We start from the raw sequence: 21,876 nt of genomic DNA, 5'->3' as shown, positions 1-21,876 counted from the left end.
TCATTGAATCTGAAAAAGGTTTCATTTAATTAGAAAAAGGTTTCGCTTTATCTGAAAAAGGTTTCATCTAATTTGAAAATGGTTTCGCTAAAGCTGAAAAAGGTTTCATTTAATTTGAAAAAGGTTTCACTTAATTTGAAAATGGTTTCATTTAAACTGAAAATGCTATATTTAAAAATCTGCGAAACCTGGATAAAAAATTGTGTCCCTCGGTTTCGCTTTCGGCGATTTATGCTTTTAAATTACTACAATTTATATATAGGGGCCCATGATTTTTGAGTCCTGGGCCCGAATTTTCTCTCGACGGCCTTGTATACAATAAATTACGACTAATGCAGATATTTTTTCGGAGCACATTATAATTAACCTTAATATGTAAGTACACATGTACTTATGATTTCCATATGTATATGAATAACGCACATTTTTCGTAATATTATATGATGGAAATATTTTCAATTAACTCCATAATAAGCTGTATAAAGTTACTGTTTTGTAAGTGGGAACTTTGTTGCAGAATGCATTCGCACATCATGTCAATTCTCGCGCTTGTGTGGTGGCACATACATTTGCCTTTCACCCCGAAAACGTTGCTGTCCACCTCCTCCTCTCTGATAGGCGCCACCTACTTGGATCTGTTGAGCTGAATGAATCTGGTTAATAGTATTGGATTTTCCTTGTTGGGGTTGTTGATATGAATTAGCTGTATTATAGTTATTTATAGGACAATGATTGCCATCAGTTATTGGCAGACAATCAGATTTCAAAACTTCTTCATGGTTACCGTATCCAAGGTAAAACACCACACATGTTTTCTCTGACACCGCTGTGACCTCAGCCTCGTAGTACTATAAGAAAAAAAAAAATAAACTATTAGTATGTACATGTGTTTGTTTGTATGTACATAAGTATGTACCAGAGAAGCAATTTCGAAATCATATCGTCGATAGTTTTGCAAAACCGCCTATCTAAAACTATGTTCACATATCAATATTACCTCAATCAAAGCTCGTTTTTTAATCACCCCGTTTACACAGGCAAATCTCAGATTATTAGCCGTCAAATTTGTTGTGCTTGTTATTCTCACATCTCAAGGAAAAGTTGTTTCTTCTCTGTGCCACCGTGATCACGTTTTTCTGCTATATTAAGCAATATAGATATATTTTAACTTAACATTTTATTAAAAAATACCTTTAAAACCCTCTTTTCCTTGCTAGCGTCCGTTTTTGTTTACTTTTACATTTGCCATTTCTGCTCTTCTTCGCAAAAACAATCGATAAAACTAGGCTGGATACCGAAAAGTTATCGGTTAAATCTGAGATTATTTTATAATTACAGATTAACAAGGGAGGAATTTTATATGGCTAATCTCTTTTTCTAATTACAGATTAGGAAGTTAAGCTCGAAAATGAGGATAATCTACTTATATGTGAACCTAGTATTACGGCACTCAAATTTTACAGGAGAGCGAAAAAACGGTTTATTCTTTGAAGGCATTGCCTTGATAGCCGGTATTTTCTCTACCTATTATTTTACAAATATGTTGTTGTAATAACGATTTAACGATTTTTATGCATAAATCTCGATGCCTGGAGTTCAGGGTTACCAAATCTCGTTTTTGCCACAACGGCGATTTAGGCGGTTTTGCAACTGGTCGACGGGTGGTTTTGCAAAAACATCGACGATATCCTTTGTTATACCCGAGCGCATTTGTGCATAAGGGTATTATAACTTTGTTCGCATATCATTTGCTTATAACAGCCAAAACGAGTCGAGGTAAATATAGACAAATGTATATATAATTACTTAGAATGAAAAAACAAGCCGATTAAGCCATGTCTGTCTGTCCGTCTGTCCGTCCGTCCGTCGTGAACAAATTTTGCTATGTCAACGAAATTTGGTATGTAAGTTGCCCTTTATCTAAGGTATATCCACGCCCGGCTCCAGTAAACGGCTTTTTCGAACAATAAAAATACTGTAATTTTTCCCCAGATACTGGATTGAAATTGTTGAAAGTTGGAATGTGAAAGAGAATTTTGGCATAAAATAAGGGTCGTTTTCTCCAGTTGGTTTTAATATTTATCTGCCCTTTAAACACAAATTTTGTTCTGAAAAAAATGTTTTTAAATGCCAGGTAAATTTTAAAACCTACATGAGAAAACGACACTAAGACAGTTATGAAATTTTTGGAAAATGGGAATGGCACCGCGCACTTATGATGAAATACTGTATCTCTACTGTCGCTTTACCAATCCCTAACAAACTCGGTTTTTGAAATAAGGCAAAAACTACGCCCACCTTTCATATAACGGTAGTTTACAGAAATACGAAAATTGCGATAAATTAGCAACTAAATACTTAAGCTAAAGCTGGATTTACATGAGGCGATTTTCTAGGCAATTCCACATTGCTCAAGAAGAATCGCTGGTGTAAATGATTATTAAAAAATCGCTTTTCTCAAAGTAGACAGCAGGTCAACTTTTGCAGGCGATTATAGCCTGTCAAAAAATCGTCTAATGTAAAGGCAGCTTAATTCACTCAAAATCGATATATGCAATGACGTCTTGGCAAAATTGATAATAAAAGAAAATCTGGAAAATAGGGGGGTATGCATATAAAGTTCGGTTTCACCCGAACTTATACTTCTTTACTTGTTAATTCATGAAATATTTACAAGTAGTTCAGTCCAGGTAGCTAAAAAAATAGGGGCAAGCTTACAATAATTAGAATAGAGCTGAAAATTCGTACAAATGTTGGGAACATCTTTATAAATAAAATGTCAAACGACCTCATCGATGCCACACCTCCAAAAAAAATTATTTAAGGTCAAAGGTCACATAAGGTTTATCATAAAAAAAGAAACATGTAGCTGTTGTTCCTAAGAATTACCATTTCTGAGATATAGTGATTGCAAATTTTAGTAAAAGGAGTTTTTTAAATTTGTATGTTTCATAAATTCGAATGGATCTTTAATTAAGTGCTCATAACTTCTACATTTATTTTCAATTTAGATACACAGGATCTTGTTGTATTTATAAAAGATTCTGCTTTGACGTCACAGAATCCAGAAGTTCTTTTTATTTTTATTTTTTTGTGATTACGCAAAATTGTCGATAAATCGATAATTAGCTCTTTAACTACTAATCTAGTTGAAAAATATCGTTTGGATAGATGATAGCAAATTCGATAAGAAATCTAAAAAAATGCAATTAAGTGAGCACACTTCTTCACATCTCAAAAACCAAAATTTGGCTATATGTATCACAAAAACTATTCTAATTTCTTATATTTTACTACATATTGAGATTCAGCTAAAATTTTTACATATGAAGTGATGGTGAAGTGCCACAGGTGGGATTTCTTCTCAATCAGTGTAATTATTAATTAGATAAATAGTTTTCTTTAACTAATTTTAATTCACACCGCTTTCATCACTAGACTGCGGATGTTTATGTAGAAAACGAAGCCTAAAAATATGTACCACATAATAGTAGGGGAGCCCAAGAGGGGATTCGGGGATTTACTCGAGCGCGTTAAATTAACATATCGTCGTTTAAAGTATAAAATCGCTTATCAACAAAACCGTATACAGATAATGCAAAACCGCGTATGTTGCATAAATTATTTTCTAGATAGTAAAAACGCTCATATTTCAAAATGGTTCTATTTTTTATAAAGCAATCGCATTTCTGGCCAGTATATTTCAGGGCGAATGGATAAGGAATGAGCTAAGAGCTTGGGTGAGCAAATCCAATTTTTGGCAGCAAATGTCAGTTACCCGGCTTTGCAGAATGACGATACGATAATTTGTACTTTAAACGACGATGTGGGAGATACCCTGCACCATGTTGAGTACCTCTGCCAAATCTAAGCCATCTGTGTGGAGCTGCGCGCATAGGGCAGCTGATCAGAATAGTAAAAAAAAATCGATAGGTGGATTTACTCGAGCGCGTCAGATTAAGGCCCAATTTCAGATGGCCTATTTAAGTAGAGATTGTTGATTAACTACCATTATTCATTTTCAGATCATACATTTAATCTGCACTTAAATAGCAAATATTGGCTATTTAAATATGAGATATGCAACCCTGTGTTTGTACCAAACAACCAAGATTGATTGGTAGGTTGTTTAATCAATCCCACCAAAAACAATCAGCTGTTCAGCACAAAATGTAAACAAACAAGCAAATGCAACAACAATTTCAAGGAACAAGCAGCAGCGCTGCCAATTGTTTGGCATATTTAAACAAAGTTGATCTGAAACCAAACGAAAGTTAAATGGTATTTAAACAACAATCGACAATTAAACTTAAGTGCCATTTAAATATTCATTTGAAATCGGCCCTAAGAAATGGTGGGTTAATTACACGCATTTCAATAATTTGACGATTTGAGCGCGTCGCAAAGGATTGCAAACTTGCAAAAAAAACGTTACCTTGACATTCTCGAGCGCGGTCAATTTTTTTTTATTATGAAGCAAACAGCTCAACGATAAAGGGACGAATTTTTATGCAAAATTAAAAAAATAACAATTATTTTTGATTTTTTTATTATAAATCCAAAATAACAATTATTTTTGATTTTTATATTATGTCTTAGATAACAGTTATTGAAGACTTTTATTTATAAAAGTCATTAGCAGCGCCGAAGAAAATACGCAAGAAAAAATCCATTTTTAACGCTTAGATAAGCACTAAATAAAACATTGGTAAATATACTCGCAAAATAACAAAATTTAGTGTATAGGTTAATGTTTTTTTTTTATTTAGTTTATTTCAAGGATTGAAAAATAACAATGGACAGTCAAGTGTTGCTTGATATTTTCAAATAATAGAGATCTGCGCTGGTCGTTTTAATTTTTTAAATATTCGTTATTCTTCACTTGAGATAAACTGTTTTTAATCTCTTCAGTAACCTAATGCCCTCCCGTAGAGTAAAACTATTGGTTTAAAATTTTTGTACCCAAGCAGAAATGCAATTGAAGTTACGGGTTGATAAAAACCAAATCCGTTTTTAAGCGACTTCACTAAAGAGTAAAGGTTATCAGTTCGTCGGAATATTTTGTATTTTTTTATGTATGTTACCGCATAACTTTGGACCACGTTAACCGATTTCTATAATTCTTTTTTTAAAACAGGTGGTCCCATACTAATTTGGTTTAAATCCGATCATTTGGTCATGAAGAAATTAACGATAATCTTAGATTTTTATATGAGAATTGAAGTCGGTTTGGTTTTTTGCTTAAAAATTACTTCTTATGTTATTATTTGCAAACATTTTTTTAGTTCGATGAATAAAAAAAAATTTACGCCAAAGAAATGGTCAAGAAAAATTTATTGAGCCAAATTTTCTTAAGCAGTACGAAGTTCTTAAGAAATTTATACGGAAGGAAAAAGTGATACAGCAGGCTGTAAAATATCAGATTTCAAAACTCCTTGGAGACTACTATTGACACACACGAAATATTTATTTCTTGACCGTTTTCTTAAAAGGTCCGTACTTAGCNCTTAAGAAATTTATACGGAAGGAAAAAGTGATACAGCAGGCTGTAAAATATCAGATTTCAAAACTCCTTGGAGACTACTATTGACACACACGAAATATTTATTTCTTGACCGTTTTCTTAAAAGGTCCGTACTTCTATACATTGAAATAACCAAATAAGCATGATCGTTAAAATTAAGCTTGGAAACCCTGAATAAGCAAAATAAGAAATTTTAAGCAAAAGCTTAAACCTCTCGGCCCTGGTCATAAATAAAGATTAGTCAGTGACTTTTGCTTTTAAAAGTCATTAATATAAATCAGTCACCCACTTTTATTTTTTAAATCATTCGTATAAAAGTCATTAACATTTTTCGCAGTTAAGGTGTTGGGATTCAAAAGTTTACTACGGCCATTCATGTCAAATGTCCCAAGCGCGCTGAGCGGTGCAAAACAAGCTTTTTTTTCGACTACCTGGGAACTAGACAGAAAATAGGAAAAATAATTCGAATACTATGATTTCTATAGATTTTTGTACGGGCTATCCGATGGTACTATGCGTTTTCCAAAATTTTTCCATTTTCATGGTGAAAATTCTGAACGAAAATTTATTTGTAATTTTTCTCAATTATATTAATTAATTAGTTATCGCAATCGAAATATCAGGTATTTTTACATAGAAATCATTAATAAAAAAGGGACTTTTTTTGTTGTTTTTTCCGGGTTATAAAGCGTTTTAGAACGCGCTAAACAAGTTGCGGCGTTTCGTCCCGTCATTTCGGCGCCGCTTACTTGCACGAATTGAAACATCAATCTGTGATAGCCAATTTTAACAAAATTGTCATTTAAATTCGCTATATATCAGTCGTTTGTGTATTGATCGATTTGAAATTTTCACACAATAAACTACAAACTAAGTAAAAACAAAACTACAGGGGTTTTTCAACTGTTTTATGAGAATTGAGAGGGTGGTTTTTTCAAATGTAAAAGTTGTGTTATAAAGTTTGAAAACATGTTTTTGTCTTAAAACAGTATTGTAGATGACTATCTAAGGAAGTTTTTGCGAAAGTTTCAGATTTAAACATCAACAGGTCTATTCTGTGCTGGTAATAAAAAGTTTGTAACCGGTAAATAAAGTTCCTGTCAATGATTAAACCCTTTTCGCATTCTGTGTATTCTTGTAACCGGTAAATTTTGTTACCATCTCATAAGCTGGTAACAAAGTATTGCCCCGTGAAATATGCAATGCCAGAATTTGCACAATTCTTCATAGCTGAATTGCTGAATATAATATAACTGCATTACCAACGTTCCTAGAATCGCGGTGACAAGAACTGGTAACATTTTTTGGTAATAAACTTTTCCGGTTACAAAATCTTCGGTAACGTGCAGAATATACCTGCAAGTATCTAGTTGCAAAGTTGTAACAATATTATTATGTCCCGCACGGTTAGCAGATTAGCGCGCTCTGAAAGGCTTTATAATTCGGAAAAATAAAAAAGTCCATTTTTTATTAATGATTTCTATGTAAAACGACTTGATCCTTCGATTAAGATAACTAAAACCAATATCAAAAATGAACATAATTGAAAGAAATTACAAATAAATTTTCGTTCAGAATTTTCACCATGAAATTGTGAAAATTTTGGAAAACGCATAGTACCATCGGATAGCCCGTACAAAAATCTATAGAAATCATAGTTTTCGAATTATTTTTACCATTTACTGTCTAATTCTCAGGTAGGGCTGGGAACTTCATCCGGATTTTTCTACTATCCGGATAAATAAATGAAAAATCCGGTTACTCTGGAAGCTAAGATAATATTCGGCTATCCGAATATCCGGATTTTTCGTTATCAAAACGATACTTTCATTTGCCAATACCCNTTGCAGTTTCAATCTCAGTTTCCATGAAAAATGTAAGAGCTAGATAAAAAAAAAATTGATTTTTGAAATCTCCGTACTCTAATCCACCAAGAAACGAATTTTTACTCAAATCCGTCCTTTATTCTATTTTTGCTCACTTTTTATATGGAGACACAGCACTGTGCGTCCCAGGTCCGAATTCCGTCAGAAGCAACACATTCAAATTGAAATAATTGCTGAATCTTAAATTTGTANCGAATTAAAAAGTTCAACAAACAATATATGCGTATAGAAAACTTGCTACTTCCCAGCCAGCAGGGAAACGTACTTTTTGCCGACAGTGCAGTTTTGTNTCACTTTTTATATGGAGACACAGCACTGTGCGTCCCAGGTCCGAATTCCGTCAGAAGCAACACATTCAAATTGAAATAATTGCTGAATCTTAAATTTGTATTTGTTTGGTTTCCTGTAACTATGAAAAAGTTTCTGTGAAGTTCATAATGAAATCGTTTTCAACGAAAAATTGTATCAGACAAATTTCAGAAAAACAACCGAAAGCGCATTCGTGNAAAATATTTGTTCAAACTGAGCATTTGAAAACATGTATACATATTCGCCATTAGCTGAGTGTGCAGAGAAGTGTGCTACTATTTGTTAGCTTTCAGGGCGTCCCACAGTGCTGTATGAGCGGGCAAAAATCAAAAAAATTGTTGTCACGTATGTCAACGTGTTTGGTATCGTTGGAAAGGAAATTTATCCTNAAAAATAAAATAAAATTGACCGCGAGAGTTTTTTCATGGCTTTAAAATATCATGGACGGAATAATGAAAGCTATTACGATACTTTTGGTCGTGGTGAATTTTTTACAAAATTGTAGCATTTCTAAAATTGATGGCAAGAATAGTGCCATTTGTTTATATTGCGACAAAACGATACAAAACAAAAGGTCAACTTCAAGTCCGTCAAGAGCTAATTCACTCTATCGTGGGCATTACTGAATTCCCGAATATTATTAATCAGTTTGTTGATTTTTTTTTTGATGTCTGAAAATACGAATATTAACCGGATCTTCGTAAATCCGGATATCCGAATACTTGCACAAGCGAATATTAACCGGATATCCATACTATCCGGATTTTATTCGAGCCAACGGATAATCCGCATGGATATCCGGATATTCGAATGTGCGGATAGTCCCAGCCCTATTCCCAGGTAGTCGAAAAGTAGCTTGTTTTGCACCGCTCAGTGCGCTTGGGACATTTGACGTGAATTTCCTCATATGTGCATTTGTGAATCAAAACCTTTATCTTAATTTGGCTGGGCGATGAAATTACATGTGTAATTAAGTGTGTCTACGATTACTATTACTTTCATCCCAGTTTCAAAATAGTTTGAATTAGGTTCGAAGTAATCGTAAATCGAAGGAGTTTAGATTAATATTATATTGAGAAAAATTAGTACCATATGACGCAACTTTTAGCTCAACAAATATCAGTTAAAAATTATTATTTTTTTTTTTAACTTGTGTACGTGTATTTTACTAATTTCTTAGCTAAAATCACTAGATATAAGAATTTGTATGTAAGGAAAACACGAATTTTTCAGATAATAGACTCGGAAACCCTAAGTTTACTTATACATGCATAATAAAATTTGGAACTCCGATCCCTTCTTGCTCACACTATATATCTGTGGTCATAAGCAATAACCGCCTAAGACGAAAAACCTGAATTCGAGAAAATCCGTTTTAAAAATTGGGATTGTAATATTAGCCTTATGGGGAAACCAAAATATTTTCGTCTATAACTTTTTAAATAGACTATCTAGCGAGATGGGGATTTCACGTACGCATGGAATAGTAGTTGGAGAATGCGATATAACTCAATTCTTTCTTAAGTCGACTTAGGCGGCTATTGCTTATGACCACAGATATATAGTATCAATGGACTATGAGTACCCTTACTTCTTTCCGTCCGCCATCACGCAATCATGGGTGATCAAAGCACTCATGAGGTTACATGCAATATAATCTTTGAAATTTTATTAACTAAATTTTGTGTGTCAAAAAACTTGTTGGAATATTCTAGGGGATTCAGGTATAATACCTTGTAAATTCTATAATACACGTTTCATTTAATATGTAAAAAAAATATTGTCAATTACTTCTTGTTACAGATGGGCAAAATGTAGAAGAAATTTAAGAAATAATAATAGTTTGCAATAATAAATGTTTGGTTGAACGTGCATCTCAGAAACAAAATTATTTTTTTAAACGTCGGTTCGAATCCTACTGACAGAAGTCTGATGAGGAAATGTGGTGATTTCCGAAATAGCTATCACTTCTACCATTTTTTCAAATTATTGTTGCTTTTCCACAACAAGTTTTTCATTAAAAACGGCCTCAAGCTCAGTAAAAATTGTTGAATATAATTGTTATAAGGCCATAAAATAACAAAAACAAATAACTTAAGGACGAGCACACCTAAAAGTTAAACATTTTAAAAATAGAATTATTAACAAAAAACCAACAAAACCAACAACCACATGATAAAGTGCGAATTGAAGCGGAATAGCTGCGCTTATTGTGTTGGCTTAACAAATGAAAAAGTGGAAAAAAAGCAACGATAATTTACAAGGCGAACTTAGCACAGTGCGTAGGCAACTGGCTCAGTCAGTGGGATCGTCGGTTCGAATCCTACTGAAAGAAGTCTGATGAGGAAATGTGGTGATTTCCGAAATAGCTATTACTCTACCATCTTTTCAAATTATTGTTGCTTTTCCACAATAAGTTTTTCATTAAAAACGGCCTCAAGCTCAATAAAAATTGTTGAATATAATATTTATATAAGCACGACCAGGGCATCGAGATGAAGTGTCACTATGAAAATCTGACGCACTCGAGTAAATTCAAATGGCGATTTTTGCATCTTCAAGAAGACGCCACAAGCTTGCGTCACAGCTGAATCATCAGATTAGTTAATGGGTGCATCATTCGGGTCCACTTAACATCCCTTGTGAATATTGACGCGCTCGAGTAAATTTTGTTCACCCATTTTTGACCCTTCCGTACGCCCACCCCCGGCAGATTAGCATATATATCTCCGTCATCAGAAACACGTTTGGCACAGGCATGGCACAGGCGAAAATTCGGTTTAAAATTCTAAATTGATGAGAAATTGTATCAAATATTTGAAAACAAAATACCAAAAATTAAAATTCAAAAATTTGAATCCGGACTAATGATGCAAAGCACCAAAGAGTTAAACTTTTAAATGGCAAAATTACTTTAAAAAGGAAAATTGATTAATATTTGCACACTACTGCACCGCTGAAGTTGAAATTCCAAATTTAAAAATAGTACCACATACATACTTATGTACGGGTGAAAGTGTGTTTTAACATATTTAGATGCATATAAAAGTAGTAAGTACATTGGTTTTATAAGTACATGTATGTATTAGGGATGCCAATCCCGGGATCCCGGTGTTTTTGACGTCCCGGATTTGCTTGCATTAATCCCGGGATCCCGAAAATTTTGAAATATCGAAGTGATAGTAAGAATTTGTTTATGAATTTTGAAGTATGTTTTTTGTAAAATGCCGTTTTGACTGCAATTAACAAAAAGCTTGAAACTGTACTTTTAAATTGCAGTCTGAGCCTTTTTGGAAGAAGATTTCAATGAATTTACTCATAGCGGCGCTAATGTAAACGAAACAGAGAGTTTTAAGGAAAAGTTAGATAATTTTTTAGTTCAATCTACTCAAAACTTCCTCAAATCGAAAAACGAGAAACGTGCTGGTAAAAGAAGTTCAAATATTTTGTAATGGAGGAGATAGGGGTCATTATCTTCAAATGGATTATGTCTACCTTTTGGCAGTTCAGCCTGAAAGTGTTGATGCCGAAATATATTTTTCATCAGTAGGTTTTGTATGAAAAACACATAGGTCAAGCTTAGAAGACTCCGCTTTGAATGCTTTGCTGCTCTTATGAAAACATTTTAAATGCAATAATAACAACACCGGAAATAAGCGGTGTGTGTTTTTAACCAGACCCACCTACCAACATGTATTTCGACCCGCTGAATCCGATTCTGAGATCCGTTTGACTCGTACACCCTCAAAATTTCTAGCGTTACTTTCAAAAGTACCTGGTATTTAAATTATTATTTGTGATGTATACGTTCCTCAATCACATGGTTTTTTAAATACAATTAAAAAAATGTTTTACTTTAAAATTTGTCCGATTGAATAAATAAATATCGCTAGCGTAGAGTGCAAAGTTGCTAAGTCCCAATTTAAAAATTGTACAGGAGAGGAAAAAACTTCGTATAGCCATTTTCTTGAAGTATTTCGCAAAACTTTGAATACAAAATTTTGCCTGTTTAAAGCAAAGCAAAACTCTATACAAATCAGAGGGATTCGATCTTTATTAAAAGATTTCGAACTTTTTTGGCCTTATCGAATTTTCTGAGCTTTTTTATGGCCTTAGCAAATTTTCTTTTCATTGAATATAAACGAGAAAACATAAAACAAGGACCTTTACCCTTTTCGAAACGATGCAATGTTAATTTATCTAGCCTCCTATATCAAAATATGATTTTTCAGTAAAAGTGAAGTTAGCGACTTTTCACTCTAAGCTAGCGATATATGAGTTTTACAATCAGTTTATCGTAAATTTTAAATAGTTTTATTTCATGGTATATTTAAATGCTTTCAGATATTGAATTTTTACTCATATTCATAAAATTTATGACTCAATTTGAATCCCGGGATAAATCCCTAACTACCTAAAAAATATCCCGAAATCCCGGGATACCAATTTTCATGATATTTTGGCATCCCTAATATGTATATTAGACTGCAGCACCAAAAAAAGTTGCGGTTTTTCCACCGGGATTACAAAATTTATTATATTTTAAGACGTCCACCAAAATATTTCGGACAAATATTAAGATTTAAGCGAGCTGGACCGATTTGAAAATACCTCCAAAAATGAAGTTTTTTATGAATAAAAATAGTTTCTTAAAGAACTTTTTGAAAAAAGTTCCCTCAGATCACAAATTAGATTAAACTTAAAAAATCTGCATAAAAATATTTAAAAATCTTTTCAACGGAATCGTAAGAATGAGATTTTTGGTGCTGTTTTTTACTTTTTTCAAAGATTGGTTTACGAAAAACTTGAATAACTGGGCCAAAAATGTTCTGATTTAGACTTATGGGATCTCAGTAGAAAGGTATTTCCACACTGTTTTTATTTCTGGCCAAAAAAACGTCATTCGTGTCCCATCTTTTTTTTTCGAATACCAACACATCTTAATTCAACTTTGAATGACGTTCGTTCATCCTACCTTTCTCTTCCATCCTTTGAATGAGTTTATTAGCAAAGAAATAAAAAGGGTGAGAAAATACCTTTCCAAAGTCACCTCTTAAGTCTAAATTGGAAGAGTTTAGGTTCAGTTATTCAAGTTTTTCCTATACCAATCTTTGAAAAAAGTTAAAAAACAGCATCAAAAATCTCATCATTACGATTCCGTTCAAATTTTTTTTAAATTTTTTTTAAATATTTTTATGCAAATATTTTAAGCTTAAACCGTTTTATCATTTGAGTGGATTTTTTCAAAAAAAAAACTTTAAGAAACTATTTTTATTCATTAAAAACTCGATTTTTGGAGGTATTCTCAAATCGGTCCAGCTCACTTAAATCTTAATATTTTTCCGAAATATTTTGGTGGTCGTCTTAGAATATAATAGATTTTATAATTCCAATGGAAAAATAGTACCGATTTTTTTTTGTATAATGTATATAAATGTAAATGTTGAAAAATGTGAAAGGGGAAAAAACTGTTCGAAATTTTGCACACTATGCATCATACCATACTGCAACCCGCTACTAGTTGGCGCTGTCCTTTCCCGCTCGCTCTTGCTGTTGTCCGTACACTCAGAAAAAGGTTTAGTTATAATTACCAAGATTTGGTTATAGTGACCAAGTGGCATAGTTGGATATGGCGAAATAAATATCTAGTTCACGAAAGTCTGCAATTTACTTGAGACTTCTAGTTGGGACAAATGTATATTTGTTAATAATTACAAAACGACTACCTTGAGTGGACAATATTGTTAGTTGAATAAAATAATTGTTGAGCAAATATAAACAATGCTTTGGTTGATACAAGTTTTCAATTAATTTTGTGAACTTGCTATAGACTTGAATCAGCCGTTTATTATTGGAAAAAGTTTCAGTTTGACACAAATAAAAATTTACTCGATGGTTGTTGTGTTTACTTTTTTCTTTTATTTGCATATATTAAGCATAAAAAATACATACATATTTACACAAATAGGTACTAGTGTAAATAATACATATGCATATGGTGGTAAGAATTTCCTAAAAAGAAACGATGAAACAGGAACAGTCGTGCCAAAACCCAGGTCAATATCTGCTGGAAGTGCTGGTTTAAGTATGCTGCTTTGCTTTTTCCTTGGCTATATATGTAGATACTTTCAAATTATAATTCACATGAATTATATATTCACTGAGAAACCCCGGTTGGCATCAAACTTTATATTTTTAAATAACTATGCGCACACCGAAACAACTCGCGGCGATGGCACAACTGAAACTGAGACAAACAAGTCTGAGCATGTCATAGCACGCACTTTTCTTTCTCTACCTAGTGCAGTGATCGACATACCATAACTTACTGAGCGCAAATTGGTACAATATGCAAATTTAATAATCATCACTAGTGCGAAAAAATAATAATGTGACGTCAGCGAAAGGGTGGGTGCTGTCAAATCGAGAAAGAGAGGACTAGCGGTCCGTGTGTTTCACGCATATACGAACAGCGGTAGCGGCGCAATGATTTCCACGCACACAGTTTCATTCATTGAATCGTTTTTATGCAATGGTCGGCATACTAGCGCATTCAAACGATTCAATAAGTGGGACTGTGTGCATTGCTCAGCTGGTGCTCTTCGTATGTGAAACACAAACGCTCAGAGAGCGCTCAACATTATTTACGTTGTAACTCTCTTCAGTGGCGTGGCTTTGTTCCCCCCTATCTAAAGGGCATTATTGTTCAGTGGTGGCTTGGCATATTTCAGTGGCGTGGTTTTGTGCACCGCTAGGTGGTATTATTATTATTGTTCAGTGGTACATTCAGTACAGTCTCGCATTAAAATGTATTTTTTTTGTTTGTACTTGAGTCCACGTTTACACTCATTTAGTATTACAAATTAGACTGAGCCACCTTTTGTTTACTGTACCACCAGCTACTGTATATTTGTTTAATTAAAAGTTTTTGGTTTTTTTTTTGCTTGCCACCAGCCACTGAGCCTTTTTTTGCGTGCCTTGTATGTATGTATATATCGCCACTTTCCACTACACTTGTTTCTTCTACTATTTTGAATTTAATGTTTGTAATTACCAGGGAACGGATTTTATGGAAATTGCCTTTTTTTCTGCTAAAGAAATAGAGTATATTCGATTAAGAATGTCCACGATTTAGCTGTCCCTGATTACATACATACACATTTGATGTTGCCTTTTTTTGCCTTTTTTAAGATATTTGCTTTTTTTTGCCTTTTTTACCTTTAAAAAGTGATTATAGCATTTACGATTTTTTTTTTTTAAGATTAAAAAATATACACATGCCTATGCGGCTTATAGAAGCGCAGGGACCTCCTGCCAAATTGGTGTTGGAAAAATTCAAAGCCGTTTTCTCAGCTGACGTATGCTTGGAGACAATAAGGGGTGTGGATAAAATTGTAAAGGGCGAGGAATAACGCCCTTATTCTTGATAATATGAACGTTTCAAACGTTCCATATAGTCACATACTAATGCTCAAACAACTCCTACAGTTGCTCTATTTACATTCTCTCATCTTTTCCCTTGTTTGTATTACTTTTCTAGTTTAAGCTCTTTCTTTACAATAATAAAAAACACTCTTCTTGTTTTTATTCAATCACATCGTTTTGTAGTTTAAGCTCTTTCATTACAACAACAACAACAAACACTCTCGTTATTATTTACTTACATCGTATTCTAGTTTAAGTGTTCATTGTTACAATAACAACAAATACTCTCATTGTTATTATTCACTCATTTGGTATTATAGTTTTAAGCTCAGTTAATCTGAATCTAAAAACTCATGTTTCATTCAATAAAGTTACCTACGTGAAGTAAGGATTGTCTTTTATCATTGGCGCAGTCAACGGCGAACTACATGCGCGAAAATTTTAAATTAAAATTGCACGAAAAGTGTAAGAAAAATGTTTTAAAAATAAGGAAAAAAACTACCATTCACGAAAATTTAAAAGGAAAAAACCCACAATTAAAAACTAATTGTAGAAAAATTTACGTGTGCAAATATAATAACTATTTGTGAAAACAAGAACGAACAGTTTAAAGGTTCAACAAACTAATACCAAAAAAAAAAACATTAAAAAAATAAAAACAGATTCGCAATTAAAAAAATAGTAGTTGAAAACTTAATTTAAGTGCAGAATAGTCACTATTTGTGAAAAAATTAAAAACAACAATAAAAGGTTATCGTCAAAGGTCATCTTCAAAGCATTTTAAAGACATTTTGGGGACATAATCTTCTTCTTCTTTATCCAAGTCGACCTTGAGGTCACCTTGAACATTGATTTAAGGTCACCTTGAAAAACTAAAAAATCACTCCACGCCGTCTACAGTAAAAATTCCAGGCGAGTGCATTAAATATAACAACAGAACTAATAAAACCACATGAACTGAAAAATATTAAACACTAACGACTTATACAGAAGAAAGAGACAACTATACCAACAACAGAAGTAAAAGTGATTTGTCTTCGAAGCAGCTACATAAGGACCAGCAACAACATTGAAATTTATTAATATTAACAAGAGTGTACATATGTACACGAAAGCAGCAATTACAACAACCAACAGGCACCAACATAGTTTTGCATACAAACCTAGCTATTTACATATTTGCGTACTTGAGCAACAACAGTAAGTTATAATACTAGTAATTTTTAGCAAAAAAAAACCGACCTCAACTCCCATATAAAAAAAATATATATATATATATATCTCATGATCCGCTGATCGGATCTTAACCAGATTAGTATGGGACCACCTCTGAGACACTACCTTTCCGATGCAAAAAGAATTATCGAAATCGGTTGACGTGGTCCAAAGTTATGCGGTAACATACATAAAAAAAAAAAAAAAATATTCCGACGAAATGATAACCTCCTCCTTTTTTGGAAGTCGGTTAATAAATAAATAGCTGAGCATATGTAAATATATGTGTATACATACCTAAGAGGAAAAAATAAAGAAACCAACTAATATACAAAAATAACAACAAATACAGTATGGAGAACTTAGATGTTAACGCTAAATTTAAGCTTATTTCCACAAATCTTAATAGTATACCAAATTATGATGGGAATGGAGATGCTTTGTTAAGTTTTTTACAACGAATAGATTCAATGATACCTATATTAGAATCTTTTCCATTAGATTTTAAAATTTTGCTTATGGGCAATATTAAGGACAAAATTGTTGGAGTTCAAGAAGATCATTATTAATTAACGGCAATGCAGATACATGGCCCGAAATAAAAAAAATTTTAATCGACAATCATGGGAAAAAAAAATTCAGTTGACGAATTAATTGATAAAATAAGGTCTTGCCGTTGTGATTCGAATATAGAAAATTTTTATAATAAGTTAAACAGTTTTTTATGTCGATTAAATAACGCTTTATATTTCAGTGAAAAAAAATCCCCAGAAATTAATTGTGATAGTAACGGTAGAATTGCTCTCAATTCTTTCAAGTACGGTTTACCGGAGCCTGTAAGAAGTATTATTGTTAGCAGAGATCCGAAAAGTTTAAAAGAAGCGTACGATATAATAAAGTCAAATGGGTATTTAAGATACAACAATAAAGAATATTCTCCTTTTTCTACACACAAAATATTTAGACATACAAATTCTCAACCAAATAACAGCAACAATAGCAATAGACAATTTTACAACAATAATTCTGAGAGACAATTTTACAGTAATAATAACACTGTGAGACAAATGGTAGGGGTCAGTGATCGGGAAGGGTTCAAACTACCGGGGAAAGTTATATCGGTAAAAAAGAAGTTATACGTGTCCCGGCGTTTCGCTGGGTCACGTCTAGGAATCGAGATATATATATAACTATCATATAGGGGAAATTGTCACCTTTGGTGGTCTTTTTTTGACATAACTCGAGAACCACTAGTCCGATTTTGCTCAAACAAATTTAAAAAAATTAAAAATTACAATTCCTTTAATCTGTTCGTATAACGTTTTTCTATATAATAAACAGTTTTAAAAAAATTTAATATTTTAGGCAAAAAATATTTTTTTTCTTCATACATTTATTTTTACCGGCAAAACTGTATATACGTTTCATAAATATTTCGATGGTATAATAGGAAATAATATATTATTTAATTTAAATACTATAATTGATTATAGAAGCAGAAGATTAAAAACAGACGAGGCAGCAATACCTACATATTTTAATAAAGAGAAAGAGCTATTAGAAGATGCATATTTAAGAAACGAACGCTTAGAAGTACTTACCTGTGAAGAAGAAATAGGAAAAGAGTCTACTTATATTTATGCTAAACATTTAAATTCAAAAGACCATGAAATATTAAGAACGCTTTTAAACAACTATCAAGATATTTTTTACAAAAAGGGAGAAAACTTACCTTTTACATCCGAAATCCAACATAGAATTATAACAAAAACTGATACCCCAATTTACAGTAGACTTTATAGATATCCGGTGGTACATCGCGCAGAGGTAGACCGGCAAATACAGGACATGCTTGCGCAAAAAATAATTGTACCAAGTAATAGCCCATATAATTCGCCTTTATGGGTTGTACCCAAAAAGGCTGATAAAGATGGAATTCCACAGTGGCGAGTTGTCATTGATTATCGCAAACTGAATGACCAAACAGTCGATGACAAGTTTCCAATTCCGAATATGCAAGACATATTCGACAAATTGGGAAAATGTTGTTACTTCAGTACAATTGATCTAGCAAAGGGATTTCACCAGATTGAAGTGCACCCTAATGATAGAGCAAAAACGGCTTTCTCAACAGCAGATGGCCATTATGAGTTCACAAGAATGCCATTTGGACTTAAAACAGCACCTGTCACCTTTCAGAGGTTAATTAACTACGTTTTAAGAGAATATATAAACAAAATTTGCGTTGTCTACTTAGATGATATCTTAATTTTTTCTACTAGTTTTGATGAACATATTGCCTCTATTATATAGATATTTAATACACTACGAGCGTCTAATTTAAAAATACAATTTAATAGATGTCAATTTGCTGAGTTTACTACAAAATTTCTGGGACACATTGTATCAGAAGAAGGCATTATACCAGATCCTTCAAAAATAGTGGCGATCAATAAAATGAAGCCCCCAACTAATGTAAAAGAAATAAAACAATTCCTTGGTATGACAGGGTATTAAAGAAAATTTATACGGGTCTACGCAAAAGTAGCTTATCCCATGGTGCGCTTTTTGAAAAAGAACGCAATATTAGATTTTGAAAATATAGAATTTAGCTTTCAACACTTTGAAAAAACTAATTACCAATGAGCCCGTCTTGCAGCCACCAGACTTCAATAACAAGTTTGTGCTTACAACTGATGCATCTCAGTTTGCTATTGGCGCTGTATTAAGCCAAAATAATCACCCTATATGCTATGCATCTCGTACGTTATGTGATCATGAGATTAGATACTCTACTATAGAGAAAGAAGCTCTGGCTATGGTTTGGGCTGTAAAACATTTTAGAACGTATTTATATGGGCGAACGTTTATAATACAAACTGACCATAAACCACTAACTTGGCTACATAATCTTAAGAAGCCCAATATGAAACTACAAAGATGGAAAATTCTTCTTAATGAATATGATTTTCAAATAACATATATAAAAGGAAAAGATAATAATATAGCAGATACATTAAGCAGATATTTTGAACAATATAATAAAAACCATGAAACTGCTAATATGTAAAATAATATTAAGGATAATGAACCTAATGACGAAAAATGTGACAAAATGGATACATTGCCCATAGATACTGCCCACAGCGCACTTGAAGATAACTCAAAATATATATTTATCACAGAAAAATGTATTAATTACTACAAGAACCAAATATACCTTAGCTATAGTCAAAAAGAAACTTTTTTCCTTAAAATCGTAAACAAAAAATGTCAAACACATATAACAGTAACAGAAAATTCGAATTTAAAAGATATCATGCAAAGGATTTTGATAAATAAAGGTATTATGTGTATTTATTGTGAAAATAATGAGCTTTTTATAAAATTTCAATATTTATATGTAAATTTTTTTGAAAATAATAGTCTTATAATGTACAAATCAAACGTTATTTTAAATGAAATCACAGACAAAAATGAGATACTGACAATAATAGAGAAAGAACATTTGCGTAATAATCATAGAGGCATACAAGAAGTTTTCTTTGAGTTAAAAAACAAATTTTTTTACCCTAAATTATACAAATTAATAACATACGTAGTAAACAATTGCTCAGTTTGTCAAATAGCTAAATTTGATAGAAATCCAATTAAAACTCCGTATCAAATCACTGAAACTCCGACACATTTTAATGACATAGTCCATATCGACATTTGGTTTCCATACAGAAATGTTATGTATTTGACAACAATTGATAAATTTTCCAAATAGGCTACATTTCAAAAATTGAACGATAGGAACTGGGTGGCAATATTGGAAGCTATAAAACAACGCATACAATACTTGGGAAAAATGAATAAGATAATATTTGACAACGACCGATGTATTTTACACAGCGCAGTACGCTACGCTTATTTTTAAAAGAACAAAATATCGACACTCATACAACTACAGCATATTACATAACCGGAAACTCAGGCATCGAACGACTTCACGGGACATTAAACGAACATTTAAGACTGCTTGAAGCTGAAACTTAGAACTAGATGAACAAATTTTTAAAATATTTACCTATTATAACAATACCATTCATTCTACAACAAAAAAGAGACCCCTCGATTTTATTATAAAAAATTTTGATTAATAGTACATTCACTACATACTAAATACAAAAAACTTGATGTATATAATAACAACGGAAATTATGTTACTGATACCTCAAATAAACGGAATACTAAATATTATAAAGCTCAGTGGAAAAGACAGTACAAATTCCAAAAAAAATAGTTTAAGTAGATATTCATATAAAAAGATTATTACAAAACTTAAATGCACCATCATAGTATTAGTTGAAATTTGCGAGGTCGCAAATATCTTATGGGGGGAGGAGTCACATACTAATGCTCCTACTACCAACAACTCCTATAGTTGCTCTATTTACTTTCTATCATCTTTTCCCTTGTTTCTATTACTTTTCTAGTTTAAGATCTTTCTTTACAATATAACAAACACTCTTCTTGTTTTTATTCAATCACATCGTTTTGTAGTTTAAGCTCTTTCATTACAACAACAACAAACACTCTCGTTATTATTTACTTACATCGTATTCTAGTTTTAAGTGTTCATAGTTACAATAACAACAAATACTCTCATTGTTATTGTTCACTCATTTGGTATTATAGTTTTAAGCTCAGTTAACCTGAATCTAAAAACTCATGTTTCATTCAATAAAGCTACCTACGTGAAGTAAGGATTGTCTTTTATTATTATATTTAAATTGGGCTCCACTTGTATCAACTTACGTCGAGCGCACATTTAGTACATTTAAGGCTTTTCTTCGCGAAAATCGTATGAAAATGCTGCCAGAAAACCTCAAAATGCATCTTGTGGTTCAATGTTACTACAACTATACAGATTAAAGTTTTATGAGTTAGAAACTCGAAAGGATAAAATAGTCAAATATTCAAAATACAAATTTTTGATATAATGAAAATAGTTCATAGTTTTTCTCTTTTTACTTGTAATATAAACATTTCTAAAATAAATGTATTTTTTGATTGTTCTTCGTATTTTCTGTCTTTTTAAGTGCTTTGTTTTGCAATACCTAGTGCCTTTTCCTGCCTTTTTCGCTATTTTGTTTTGCCTTTTCTTGCCTTTTTTGCAATACCTAGTGCCTTTTCCTGCCTTTTTCGCTATTTTATTTTGCCTTTTCCAGCCTATTTCGTTATTTTACTAAAAAGTAGAAAATAATACTTCTCAGTCCCATAAAATTTGTTTTGATAACTTTTGATTTTGAAATTTTAGCAAAAGTCATTATAAACAATCTATGAAATTGAAAATGAAAAGCGTGGGGCGCATGTAATACACTTGAATTGATATGAAAAGTAATATATAATGTATGTATGTGGGTATATGAATAACGACCGCTTAAAATCGATTTCAAAGTTCTACTTTCGCTGTAGAAATTTTAGGTCTACGTTATGTAGTTTGACCATTGTCAATTAAATCGAATGCTT

General features: G+C 32.3%; 1 protein-coding gene across 1 annotated transcript in view; it reads right to left on the bottom strand.

The window, feature by feature from the left end:
- Positions 1–339: 339 nt before the first annotated feature.
- The window catches only part of Tdrd3 (Tudor domain containing 3), an 85,122-nt gene continuing 63,585 nt past the window's right edge, over positions 340–21,876 (bottom strand). The window contains exon 5 of the mRNA XM_017611252.1: positions 340–848. Coding sequence (XP_017466741.1) covers positions 537–848 — 312 coding nt within the window. The 3' untranslated portion in view covers positions 340–536. The remainder of the gene's footprint in view (positions 849–21,876) is intronic.

Source organism: Rhagoletis zephyria, unplaced genomic scaffold (assembly GCF_001687245.7).
Source record: "Rhagoletis zephyria isolate East Lansing unplaced genomic scaffold, Rhagoletis_zephyria_1.1 Rzeph_scaffold_00384, whole genome shotgun sequence".
Taxonomy (NCBI): domain Eukaryota; kingdom Metazoa; phylum Arthropoda; class Insecta; order Diptera; family Tephritidae; genus Rhagoletis; species Rhagoletis zephyria.
This window is presented reverse-complemented; position numbering and strand designations above follow the sequence as displayed.